Raw genomic sequence first — 14,725 nt, 5'->3', positions numbered from 1 at the left:
AAAGAAATAAGATTTGGTGGCCATAAATCACTGACCATTTCACATAACATCACTTCTCAACATGAAAATCTCACTTTAATATGTTATTTTAAATGACAAATTATATTTTGCTACAAGAAGTACTTACCAATAAAATGTGTTTGACGATTGTTTGAATTCTGTAGGTCATATGACCTGATGTAAACATAAATATGATAAATATAAATAAATAAATAGCCAAGCACATGCTTATCATGTAATAAAGCTTTTTCAAGGTCTGTTTGATTTCATGTCGTAGATTATAAAAATAATTATGTAAATCATCTTTTTACATGTATAGTGCCCATCCCTAGATTTTCCATCATCTATCATGGAAAACTTCATTGAGTTCCATGGAGTATTGGAACCTCTTTTCCATGGAATTCCATGGAAAATAAAAAGAGACAAAAAAGGATTTCCATCTGAAAAAAATTCCATGGAATTCCATGGAAATATTTTCCATGATATTTTTCCATGGAATTCCATGGAAATATATTCCATGATGTTTCTTTTTCCATGGAATTCCATGGAAATATTTCCATCATTTCCATTTAAAATGGATTGCTGAAATTAACCCTTTGGCAAAATATCCTGTTTAACCTTATCTGTAATAATGAACATAAAAAAAACTAGGTGCAATGCATTGTATCAGTTTGGTAAGGTCTTTTGAGTCTTGCACTGGTCAGTAAAAGCAATAAAACTTAACCATCATTTTAACCTATAATTCAGATTAATTTGATGTATTGTGATAAATACAATAAACAAGCAAAAACTTTGGTATATGTTTGCACTGCCTTTATAACAAAAAATAAAGGCTATAAATGTCACTTTTGTCAACATGGCTTCAGTAGATCCATCTCGTAGAACAGCATTAACCATTTTTTTGGAGTTTCATTTATTCCTCATGATACCTAAAAATATAATTTTACTGTAATAAATAATAAAATATTCTTTAAATAATGCCCTTAACACAATAATGGTTAACAACTTTAGTGGGTGATATGTTCATTTGATACTTATTTTATAGGGAAAACTCATGCAATCAAAAGAAATCTGTTTAATCACAAATGAAAATGTTTATTTGGAATGTGTGATGTCTAACAAAATATTCTTTCCCCTTTAAAATCCTGGATTCACAACTGGTGTTTAACTGTAGAATACATTTAACCTCATTTCTGTGTTATATGTACCAGTCCCAAGAAAATGGTGCATGAAGTTTAGAGGTTGTTCTGGGCTTTGTCTTAAATATTTGTTTTTCATCTTTGATTATAAATGTCATCATGGGTATTGTCCATGTTTTTAGATCTTAGTTTTGATCTGTAGTTTGGTATAAAGATACACTTTTTTTTACTTTTATGGATCTATGTCTCATTGGCAACCATTCCACAGATCTTAAATTTTATAACCAAATTACTTCATTAGTGGATTATTAGTTATTATAATACATTATACAGTTTGTCTTGTCTTACACAATCATCATAATTATAAGTGTAAATCTACTATCTAGTATGTCTTTTCATTATGTTATTATGTTGAACTAAAGGAGCTTGCACACATTCAAAATGGTGGAATCTAATTCAGTGTACTTACCAAAAGATATGCTCCTAAATCCAACAGTCAGTGCAAGTCATCAGAGAATAAATCTGCAATATTTAATGTCAAGAACTATTTGGAAGTATTTCATCTGCATCCAATGTAAATTTTACATTTTGTTCAGGAGAGAAGACATCTTTGCTTGTTGCCTGCATATCCATTGCAAGTTCAAATTCTAAATGTGTTGGGGGTTGTATAAGGAGTTATCTGATTTCTTTGAAAAGTGCCGCAATTGAATACTGTTAACTACCTATATCTTGAATATTGTATATATATTATAATAAAAAATTATCCATTTATTGTTTATTTACCACGTTTTAAGTAATAATAATTGCACAAAAATGTAAAAATCCATGTGCTACCCTACATTTGGCCTCACACTGTATGTTCATATCACTTCCTGTCTTCTACACGAAGATAAATGAAAAATCAGATTTCACATTACATTTCTTTCACTGGCTCGCATGTCTAATTGATGATAAAGAATTAATGCATGGAAATAATTTGTGTGTACATTTTTTCCATGCTTAAGTCATCATTCAACCCTCTTTCCATCTCAAAAATATTCTAAGTCAAGATTCTATCCTTTTTACATGTTAAAAATATTTTAAGTCAAGATTCCATCCTCTTTTCCATCTCGAAAATATTCTAAGTCCACTTTCCATCCTCTTTTCCATCTACAAAGCTTTATTAGTCTACTTTCCATCAAATTTTACATCCAAAAAGTATTTTTTTCATGGAATTCCATGGAAAGTTTTCCATCTTATCATGGAAAATGATGGAATAAGTGACACATATAAGTTTTCCATCAGTGATGGAATATTTTTCCATGAAATTCCATGGAAAAAAACGAAATTTCCATCATTTTTTCATGGAAAAAGTTGAGCTGCATGGAAAAACTAGGGATGGGCGTATTAGAATGATTTTTTTGTGGGTAGAATCGAAAGGGTTCTTCCCAGTGGCTGTCTTGTTTCACTTTTCCAATGTTGCCATTTTTGGGGATGGGTTACACATGTGCAAAGCATTTTTAGTTATTAAAATAAAAAGAATGTCAGCATTGGAAAGTGAAACATATGCAGATCATCTTGATTGTTAATTAGATGACGTCTAGTCTGAAATACACACAAAATGATGATACACTATAACGAGTCCAAGCATTGTAAGTTTAGAACTTTTGTAATACAATGTAATATGGATAGACATTTTAGTATGTTAATCATTAGTCATTAATCATTCCTTAAACTCATATTCCATTTTCTTTTCTTTTTTTAATTGCTTGGCTGGTTTTGGCACGGGGAATTCATATTCAAACGATTCTTAAGCACTGCCCCCTGGGGTCTCATCCAGTTAAACAATCATATAAATGGCCCATATTTAGATATTTATGTATAACTTCTTGTTGGCTTTGCTGGTTTAGACAAGGGGAGATTTATATGCATATGATTCTTAAGCACTGTCCCCTGGTGTCTCCTCCAGGCCACCCTTAACAAATTCTTTGTTTGATGTTGCCTACCCATGCCTTGTAGGGTTGCGTAGGTAGGGTGGGATTATATTTTATTTTTTGGCAAACAACATAAGTTTAAAGTTACATGTTTTAGACAAGCATGAAAAAACTTTATTAAAAAAGTTTGAAACGATTTGTGTCATAAAATTTTTGGGGTAGGCTGCTTTTTAGTGAGTAAGTATGTAATTTACCAAAAATTATTGTCTTCCCTTTGGTCGCACTGCCTCAAACATCCTTATTGCAGAGAACTCAACATTTAAAATCTTCTTATATTGTTTTTATACGCCCGTTTACGGGACGTATTATGGTATACCGTTGACTGTCTGTCCGTCCGTCTGTCCGTCCGTCGTCAACATGTCGGACATTAACTCAAAAAAGCTTTAACCAATATGCATGAAACTTTGGTGAATTGTTTATATCTATTGACGTGAGCTCCCTTTCGTTTTTTATAAATTTCAGATTTACTGTTTCTGAGTTTTGGGGTTTTATTCATTAAAAAGGGGGGATTTTCCAGTTTTCCGACAATAACTCAAGAATGCTTTCACCAACTTGCAAGAAATTTTGGTGAATTGTTTATATCTATTGACATGAGCTCCCTTTCAATTTTTATAAATTTTAGATTTTACGTTTCCGAGTTACAGGGTTTTATTCATAAAATGGGGGGATTTTCCAGTTTTCGAACAATAACTAAAAAATGCTTTTAGCAGTTCTTATGAAACTTTGGTGAATTGTTTATATCTGTTGATGTAAGCTCCCTTTAGAATTTTATAAATTTTAGATTTTACATTTCTGAGTTATGGGGTTTTATTCATTAAAAAAGGGGGGATTTTCCAATTTTTGGACAATAACTCAAAAATGCTTTCAGCAGTTCTCATGAAACTTTAGTGAATTATTTATAGCTATTGATGTAATCTCCCTATTGATTTTCATAAATTTCAAATATGACATTGAGAAGAAATTGAACTTTATTTGTTTATAGTCTGACAACAGATTTACTAAGTATTGCCCAACAGCACAGTGTATTGCACAACAGCAAGAAATCTTTAATTGAATATAAATTCAATTTATATAACCAATTTCAAGTTCTTTGACTACATTTATTCAGAAACCTATAATATGTCAAATATTTAATTACAATCCAAATTCAGACCTGTATCAAGCTTGAATATTGTGTCCATATTTGCCCCAACTGTTCAGGGTTGGACCGCTGCGGGCGTATCCAGCTGCGCTCAGCGAAGCAGTTTATTGTCATTACCACAACGATATTATACATTGTATTCTTGTACTGTATTGTTTGTAAATCTGAATTATGATTGTATCTTTGTCATTGACCCCTGAGGGACCTTAATTGCAATAAAAAAATATTGTATTGTATTGTATTGTAAATAAAATATGAGAATTTGAGTTGAATCAGTGACCATGAATTTGACAGCAAATGCTCCTTTAACAGAGCATTATATAATATGCAAATTACCCTAAGCGCTGTACAACATAATATTAATTCACAAATACAAGTATTTACAACAAAACATGAATAATCTAGGATAAAAATTTAACATATATATGAGAACTTATCATTGATAGGTTTAAAAAAAGATGAAAAAGAAATGTTAAAACTAATAAGAATCTGATTCTAAATATCTTGCATATTAAAATATGGTAATAGATTTACCGATTTACAAAATATTAGAAATTGGCTTGGTAAAATAGAAAGACAATAAAACTGTTCAAATATATGGAAAGGTTGGGACCAACAAATCGTCTACTTAAAATATCATCATATGGGTAATATCACCCAAAGTGTGTGACAAACATGTAACTGATGCTCACACTCCAACCATTTTTTATGCACCCCGCCGTAGCGGAGGGGGCATTAAGTTTTACCCCTGTCCGTCTGTACGTACGTCCCAAAGTTGGTTTCCGTTCTCTAACTTTAGTTTGTCTCTACCAAATATTATGAAACTTATACACAATTCTTATTACCACAAAACACAGATCAAGTTTGAATTTTGGTAGCATCACTTTAACCGTTCTAAAGTTATGCCCCTTTATAAATGGAAAAATTGCTGAATTTTTAGTTTCCGTTCTCTAACTTTAGTTTGCCTCAACCAAATGTTATGAAACTTATACACAATGATTATAAATACATAATACAGATCAAGTTTGAATTTTGGTGGTGTCACTTTAACAGTTCCAGAGTTATGCCCATTTACAAATGGAAAAATTGCTGAATTTTTCGTTTCCTTTCTCCAACTTAAGTTTACCTGAACCAAATGTTATGAAACTTATAAACAATGCTTATTACCACAAAATACAGATCAAGTTCGAATTTTGGTGGCGTCACTTTTACTGTTCTAAAGTTATGCCCCTTTACAAATGGAAAAATTGCTGAATTTTTCATTTTGTTCCCTACATGTAACTTAAGTTTGCCTCAACCAAATATTATGAAACTTATACACATTACTTATTACCACAAAACTCAGATCAAGTACAAATTTTGGTAGCATCACTTTTACCATTTCTTCAGTTTATGTCCCTTTATAACTTTATATGATATGCAAGCGGGGGCATCATCTGTGTCCCATGGACATATTCCCCATTTATTTTTTTCAGTCTCACACTCACTCTCACCCTATTTATTTCATATGTTTGACTACCAAATTTCAGTTCCTTTCTCATTTTTGTAGACTTCAGTCCCCTTAATGGTATCTGGGAGAATTCTTGAAGGGTCTTGTCAGGCATTTAAGAGGGCAATACTGGTTTGAGTATGTATAGGGTCATTTTATTCACTTCCTGGTTAAAATCAAAAATGAATTTTGGACCATATACTCAGAAAAACTTCCACCATCTATACATTTCAGTTTCACACAAAAATTTCATGAAAGTTGAACATTTTATGAATACCCTTTGAAAATACTGCTGATTAAAGCACTTTTTTATATTTTTTGTCTCACTACAATATCTCATCTCAAATATGGTACATGTAGATTTATTAAGGTATTTCAGTCCTGGGAACTCGACTTGTATCATGTCAACAGGGCTCCTATACCATATATATAAAACCACCCTCTCTTAACTGCACAAGTTGGCAGCTCTTTTAGCTCTGTAGAGTGTTCTAAACAACCAAGCGTACCCTAAATATTTTTAAATGCCACATTGACTTAAGGTACCACTTTATTAACTGTAATTAGTAAATGTTTATTTCAACATAAACATTTATATCAACTAATTCAGAAAACAAATAAATTCATTCAACACTGAGTTACATATTTAAAGCTGAAAAAACTTAGTTAACAGACGTGTAGATTAAAGCACTCAAAAATTATGCTAATATTAAACTAAAAATGCAGAGAAAAAAAATTACTGCTGCTGCTCATTAATTTAAGTGTTGAAATTTTATCACAAATGTTTGCAATAAAAGTGTCAAACATATTGATCCATATTAATTAAACTGAATAGAAATATTTTCGGTAAAACTCAATTCAATTAGCACATTAACATACCTGCAATTAATGTTGCAGCATTGAAGCGTCAGCATGGCATGGCAGTTACATGTTAGCAGTTAATGAAAGGCAAAAATGCAAATTCATAGGGCATTGCATTTATTTTCCTCATTCATGCAATAATAATTTCCTACTAGCTGACCTTACCTATATTGGTATGAGATCTGCAATGTGGCCTGCTTTACGGAAATTAATCTTATTCTTCTTTTGCAGAAATTTGAGGATGTACGAGACGATTTTCTACTGAATGATTATTTGAATAATAATGATGAAGGTAAGTCTACAGTGCTCAAAGTTTAGGTTAGAGACCATATCTCTGAGGCTTGTTAGAAATAGATCTGTAGAATAAGCCTTGCTGGCCTGCTTGTTTTGGTAAGAGACCATAGCCCTGAGGCCTCTTAGATATAGATCTGTAGAATAAGCCTTGCTGTCCTGCTTGTTTAGGTAAGAGATCATAGCCCTGAGGCATGTTAAATATAGATCTGTAGAATAAGCCTTGCTGGCCTGCTTGATTAGGTAAGAGACCATATCCCTGAGGCATGTTAGATATAGATCTGTAGAATAAGCCTTGCTGGCCTGCTTGTTTAGGTAAGAGACCATAGCCCTGAGGCATATTAGATATAGTTCTGTAGAAAAAGCTGTGCTGGCCTGCTTGTTTAGGTAAGAGACCATATCCCTGAGGCATGTTAGATTTAGATCTGTAGAATAACTTGTGCTGGACTGCTTGTTTAGGTAAGAGACCATAGCCCTGAGGCCTGTTAGATATAGATCTGTAGAATAAGCTGTGCTGGCCAGCTTGTTTAGGTAAGAGACCATAGCCCTTAGGCTTGTTATATATAGATCTGTAGAATAAGCCTTGCTGGCCTGCTTGTTTAGGTAAGAGACCATAGCCCTGAGGCCTGTTAGATAAAGATCTGTAGAATAAGCTGTGCTGGCCTGCTTGTTTAGGTAAGAGATCATAGCCCTGAGGCCTGTTAGATTTAGATCTGTAGAATAAGCTGTGCTGGACTGCTTGTTTAGGTAAGAGACCATAGCCCTGAGGCATGTTAGATATAGATCTTTAGAATAAGCCTTGCTGGCCTGCTTGTTTATGTAAGAGACCATAGCCCCGAGGCCTGTTAGATATAGATCTGTAGAATAAGCTGTGCTGGCCTGCTTGTTTAGGTAAGAGACCATAGCCCTGAGGCCTGTTAGATAAAGATCTGTAGAATAAGCTGTGCTGGCCTGCTTGTTTAGGTAAGAGATCATAGCCCTGAGGCCTGTTAGATTTAGATCTGTAGAATAAGCTGTGCTGGACTGCTTGTTTAGGTAAGAGACCATAGCCCTGAGGCATGTTAGATATAGATCTTTAGAATAAGCCTTGCTGGCCTGCTTGTTTAGGTAAGAGACCATAGCCCCGAGGCCTGTTAGATATAGATCTGTAGAATAAGCTGTGCTGGCCTGCTTGTTTAGGTAAGAGACCATAGCCATGAGGCCTGTTAGATATAGATCTTTAGAATAAGCCTTGCTGGCCTGCTTATTTAGGTAAGAGACCGTAGCCCTGAGGCCTGTAAGATATAGATCTGTAGAATAAGCTGTGCTGGCCTGCTTGTTTAGACAAGAGACCATAGCCATGAAGCCTGTTAGATATAGATCTGTAGAATAAGCCTTACTGGCCTGCTTGTTTAGGTAAGAGATCATAGCCATGAGGCCTGTTAGATATAGATCTGTAGAATAAGCCTTGCTGGCCAGCTTGTTTAGGTAAGAGACCATAGCCCTGAGGCCTGTTAGATATAGATCTGTAGAATAAGCCTTGCTGGCCTGCTTGTTTAGGTAAGAGACCATAGCCCTGAGGCATGTTAGATATAGTTCTGTAGAAAAAGCTGTGCTGGCCTGCTTGTTTAGGTAAGAGACCATATCCCTGAGGCATGTTAGATTTAGATCTGTAGAATAACTTGTGCTGGACTGCTTGTTTAGGTAAGAGACCATAGCCCTGAGGCCTGTTAGATATAGATCTGTAGAATAAGCTGTGCTGGCCAGCTTGTTTTGGTAAGAGACCATAGCCCTTAGGCTTGTTATATATAGATCTGTAGAATAAGCCTTGCTGGCCTGCTTGTTTAGGTAAGAGACCATAGCCCTGAGGCCTGTTAGATAAAGATCTGTAGAATAAGCTGTGCTGGCCTGCTTGTTTAGGTAAGAGATCATAGCCCTGAGGCCTGTTAGATTTAGATCTGTAGAATAAGCTGTGCTGGACTGCTTGTTTAGGTAAGAGACCATAGCCCTGAGGCATGTTAGATATAGATCTTTAGAATAAGCCTTGCTGGCCTGCTTGTTTAGGTAAGAGACCATAGCCCCGAGGCCTGTTAGATATAGATCTGTAGAATAAGCTGTGCTGGCCTGCTTGTTTAGGTAAGAGACCATAGCCATGAGGCCTGTTAGATATAGATCTTTAGAATAAGCCTTGCTGGCCTGCTTATTTAGGTAAGAGACCGTAGCCCTGAGGCCTGTAAGATATAGATCTGTAGAATAAGCTGTGCTGGCCTGCTTGTTTAGACAAGAGACCATAGCCATGAAGCCTGTTAGATATAGATCTGTAGAATAAGCCTTACTGGCCTGCTTGTTTAGGTAAGAGACCTTAGCCCTGAGGCATGTTAGATATATATCTGTAGAATAAGCCTTGCTGGCCTGCTTGTTTAGGTAAGAGACCATAGCCCTGAGGCCTGTTAGATATAGATCTGTAGAATAAGCTGTGCTGGCCTGCTTGTTTAGGTAAGAGACCATAGCCCTGAGGCATGTTAGATATAGATCTGTAGAATAAGCTGTCCTGGCCTGCTTGTTTAGGTAAGAGACCATAGCCCTGAGGCCTGTTAGATATAGATCTGTAGAATAAGCTGTGCTGGCCTGCTTGTTTAGGTAAGAGACCATAGCACTGAGGCCTGTTAGATATAGATCTGTAGAATAAGCTGTGCTGGCCTGCTTGTTTAGGTAAGTGACCATAGCACTAAGGCCTGTTAGATATAGATCTGTAGAATAAGCTGTGCTGGCCAGCTTGTTTAGGTAAGAGATCATAGCCCTGAGGCCTGTACATTTTAAAAAAAAGCCTAAGGGCTATGGTCTCTTACCTAAACAAGCAGGCCAGCAAAGCTAATTCTACAGATCTATATCTAACAGGCTTTTCTTAAAATGTACAGGCCTCAGGGCTATGGTCTCTTACCTAAACAAGCAGGCCATCAAGGCTAATTCTACAGAATTGTACATTTTAAGAAAAGCCTGTTAGATATAGATCTGTAGAATTAGCCTTGCTGGCCTGCTTGTTTAGGTAAGATACCATAGCCCTGAGGCATGAACATTTTAAGAAAAGCCTGTTAGATATAGATCTGTAGAATAAGCCTTGCTGGCCTGCTTGTTTAGGTAAGAGGCCATAGCCCTGAGGCTTGTTAGATATAGATCTTTAGAATTAGCCCTCCTGGCCTGCTTATTTAGGTAAGAGACCATAGCCCTGAGGCATGTTAGATATAGATCTGTAGAATTAGCCTTCCTGGCCTGCTTGTTTTGTTAAAAACATTCTGACACTTGAGACTAGAGTATGTTGGTATATATGTGAAGGGGGTATAAAACAATTGGTACACTGGAAACATTTAAGGTGCATTTACATGTACTTGATTTCATCTTGAAACGAATTATAAATCTTGCTAATTTCATTGAAGGGTCTACATATCCTTCCAGAACACCAGAGATCACCCCAGTTTTGCAGTGGAGTTCATGTTGTTCGGTCTTTTGTTTTCTGTGTAGTGTTTTGTGTATTTGTTTGTCTTTTCATCATCTTTCATTTTTTGTCATGGCATTGAGGGTTTCCCTTTTGACTAATGCATTGTGGAGGTCCCACTTTTTGTCTTCCACATCTATTTTTTATTACATATTTTGTCAAGAATTTAGTTATGGGAAATGACTTAATTTTGAGTGAATTTTTTTAAACTAGTTATCGTTGTGTTTTTCTATATGGGTTATTAATGTATTTTTGAGAAATTATTTAGCATTTGATGTTTACATATTGGTTATTGTTAAGGAATCTTTTTGAAATGATAATGACAGTTTTAATATGGTTCCTATGTAAATTTTAGGTGGTACAGTTTATAGTTATAACTTAATAGGAGTTATTCCCTTGAATGCAAAAATGCCAGGTGAGCAATACAGGCTCCTTGAAGTCTCAATAGTTGTTTAGCTGCATCCTTAATAGGGAAAGAAGGTCTAGTAACCACTCCACTCAATCTGTCCACCGTTTCATCTGTCCGTCCATCTCATGAAATTCAATCGCAATTTTCTCAGGAACTACGAATCAGATCTTGCTTAAATTTGTCATCAGTCTTCTTATGAACATGTTATACTGTTTGAACTGTGATACGGTTTCACATTTATCGATTGTCAACTTCCTGTTTACTGTATGCTTATATTTGTGCTAGTATATATATTCTAACATATAACGGCCATGTATAAAATTTTCGTCACTTTATATCTAGGGAAATAACTAATAAGAGCTTCCTGAAATTTGTTATCAGGCTTTATGTCAATATGCTATACCCATGTAAAACAGGCGAAGGATACCAAAGGGACATTCAAACTCATAAGTAAAAAATAAACTCACAATGCCATGGCTAAAAAAGAAAAAGACAAACAGACAAACAACAATACACCAAACACAACATAGAAAACACTGAGCAACACGAACCCCACCAAAAACTAGGGATGATCTCAGGTGCTTCGGAAGGGTAAGCAGATCCTGCTCCACATGTGGCATCCGTCATATTGCTCATGTTAGTACAAACCTGGTGGTAAGTAGTATTCGGTAGGTCACAATCGGGGAAAAGGGGAAGGGATTGTAGTTACGACAATTTGAACATATTCGTTGTCATCTGTGAAACGGATATTCCATAATGGTTAACCAACTTATGATGGCGTCCGTAAAATTTACGAAATTTATTGTTAGGCTCCATGTGAACATGCTTTACCATGTGATGCATTTTCAGATCTCTAGCTCATCAAATTCTTTTTTACTGAATATGCATATTTTGTAGCACACAATGGTCATGTATGAAATATATTCGTCACATTTTTCTAGGGAACAACAAGAGCTTCCTGAAATTTGTAGGCAATCTTATTGGGAGCAGGCTTTACTGTGTGAAATGTTTTCAGATTCATAGCTCATCAACTTCCTGTTTACTGGGGTATAATTAGTTTTACTGTTTTACTTGTTTTGTTAACCTTTACTAGCATGGTCCAGTTATTTTGCTTTTGATATTTAAGACTTTAGATGAAAATGTATATACCAATATCATTTACTAATTTCAGAAAGCAAGCCTAGACATGAACAGAATGATCCCATTCCGAATGAAACAGTAACAGAACCAATTATCCTGTGGTGGACCCCATTTACTGGTGATGCAGGACTTTACAAAAAATGCGGAGATGTTAAATGTTTCTTTACAAATAACAGACTGTATAAAGATCATGATAAATTACAGGTATTTATTAACTGTATAAAGACCATTATAAACCTTGAATAATTTCGATAATCAGAAAAATCTAAAATTTGAAACATTTTTCTGGAGGGGGGTTTGTAAGTTAATATATTTCATACTAATTCTCTCAGGCTGGATAGCTCCTTCAATTTTGTCTATTTCAGATTCAGATTTCCACTCATCATAACTTAGCATATATTATTAGAAAAATCTGAAATTGAGGACCATTTTTTTGTGGAGGGTTACTTGTGGGAATGTCCCATATTCATGATGGCATGGGGTGTGTCAGATTGCTCTCTAAGTTCTTTTCATTGACAACTCAAAATGCTTTATGTTTTTTATACTTTATACTTATTAGATTTGATATATTTTTTTGTGGGAAGGTCTTAACAGAAGCAGTTTTGGGGGACTTCATATATAATAAATGCATAGACTTTTTACAAGTATTACTCCAAACGTTGACTTGAAATTAATTGAATCCACAGTAAGTTGGGATACCTCGGTGCAATCACCAAAAATCCAAATGATATCTAGATGTCAACATATGCTTTTATAACAATAGACAGGTGTTAATACTATAAATTAAGCTTTAAATACTTTTTTAAAGCCAGTAAAAAAAAAACTATGAATACCAAATTATCCAAATAGCAAATTAATGATTGTTTTATAACAAAATATACCAGGTAAAGAGATTTTGGACTTGGACTTGAACATGTTGAGGGGTTCAAGTAGCTTATTGAGATCTCAATCTTTCTCCTTTAAATCTTAATGAGTGGAATAACAAAGGGTAGATAAAATCTGTACAGGAAAAGGACTTAACTCATTATTACTGGTATAAAAGATAACTGAATAATAACAATGATAAACAATACTGTGTATTACAATTATACATGAACTTGATTTGATCCTTCGTTTCTCTTGTTTTAATGAGACTTTTCATGCTATTTAAGTAAATTTTCACTATGGACTTTTTAATGTTTTCCTAAGCTCTAAATTCAATATGAATTTACACTAATATATTAAATTTTTACTATAAGCTTCAGTTATCTTGGTTTGTTCTTACTAAGTAAATTTTGGATAATGTCTTATCAACATAATCTATCCTTTTACTTCATTTTTGTCTCGCTTGACGGAGTCAAAAAGCGAGACATACTGTAAATTCAGAAATTATTGCGTGTATTTATTATTGCGATTTTGTCATTTTAGACTAAAATGTGATTTTATTTTTTGCGATATTGAGAAAAATCCTCTTAAATTCATATAAAAAATTTCAAAATGCGAGTTTAAATTATTGCGATTATAATCCTGTCGCATTTTTCGCAATAATAAAAACCTTGCAATAATTTCTGAATTTACAGTAGGTATGCTGTTTCCGGCGTCGGCGGTGGCGGCGTCAACAATGTATTAGTTTGTGATTAGGTCTAGTTTATGGTGAACCACTAGTGGTAAGTTAAAGATATTTGGTATGCAGTTGTATTAGTATTGGCACATCTCATTACCATGGAGATTATTTGGCCCCGCCCCCTCAGTTATGGTCTATTGACTTTGAAATTTTTGCTTAGTTTTCATGTATTAGTTTGTGATTAGGTCAGTTAATTGGGAACCACTAGTGGTAAGTTAATGATAATTGGTATGCAGTTGTATAAGCATTGGCATATCTCATTTCCATGGAGATTATTTGACCCCACCCCCTCTGTTATGGTCTATTGACCTTGAAATTTTTGCTTTGTTTTCATGTATTAGTTTGTGATTAGGTCAGTTTATGGGGAACCACTAGTGGTAAGTTAATGATAATTGGTATGCAGTTGTATAAGCATTGGCATATCTCATTTCCATGGTGATTATTTGGCCCCGCCTCCTCAGTCATGGTCTATTGACTTTGAAACTTTTGCTTAGTTTTTATGTATTAGTTTGTGATTAGGTCGGTTTATGGGGAACCACTTGTGGTAGGTCAATGATATTTGGTATGCAGTTGTATTAGCATTGGTACATCTCATTTCCATGGAGATTGTTTGGCCATGTACCTTCAGTCATGATTCATTGACTTTGAATATTTGCAAAACTTACATGTAAAAGTGTTGCTATTTTAATTTCAACATTTGCATTATCGAAATAACCAAAAAGCGACACATATCTCCGTGATAACAGTTTATTAAGCATATAGATGATATGTTTCAATTCTCTTCAGGCATTTATGTTTTATGGAACAGACTTCAAGCCATTCGACTTACCTGTTCCTCGGAAGCCTAACCATGACTGGGGACTGCTACATGAAGAATCTCCGAAAAACAATTACTTATTTTCGCATGAAGAAATCATGGAGTTGTTTAATTATACGTCAACATTCCGTAGAGAATCATCCTATCCAATACCTACACAATATGTGGATAGTATCAAATGGTTAGAAGATCAAACATACTTTGTTCCAATTAAAGAGAAGAATAAATTCTTATCAGAGTTATCTCCCATTATGTATACACAAAGTGACTGTGATGTTCCATCAGGGAGAGACCAGTACACCAAGATGTTGATGGAGTATATAAATGTTGATTCTTATGGTACCTGTCTGCACAATAAAGATTTACCAGCAAAGTAAGTAGGACTTCAGGGTT

At 34.6% G+C, this 14,725-nt stretch overlaps 1 protein-coding gene across 1 annotated transcript in view; it reads left to right on the top strand.

Annotated features, from left to right (window-relative positions):
* LOC127707665 (alpha-(1,3)-fucosyltransferase 10-like) overlaps positions 1 to 14,725 on the top strand; it is a 28,662-nt gene that overhangs the window by 2,083 nt on the left and 11,854 nt on the right. Inside the window, exons 2-4 of the mRNA XM_052212316.1 lie at positions 6,832 to 6,892; positions 11,944 to 12,116; positions 14,302 to 14,705. Coding sequence (XP_052068276.1) covers positions 6,832 to 6,892; positions 11,944 to 12,116; positions 14,302 to 14,705 — 638 coding nt within the window. The remainder of the gene's footprint in view (positions 1 to 6,831; positions 6,893 to 11,943; positions 12,117 to 14,301; positions 14,706 to 14,725) is intronic.

This window comes from Mytilus californianus, unplaced genomic scaffold, assembly GCF_021869535.1.
Source record: "Mytilus californianus isolate M0D057914Y unplaced genomic scaffold, xbMytCali1.0.p SCAF_7, whole genome shotgun sequence".
Taxonomy (NCBI): Eukaryota; Metazoa; Mollusca; class Bivalvia; order Mytilida; family Mytilidae; genus Mytilus; species Mytilus californianus.
This window is presented reverse-complemented; position numbering and strand designations above follow the sequence as displayed.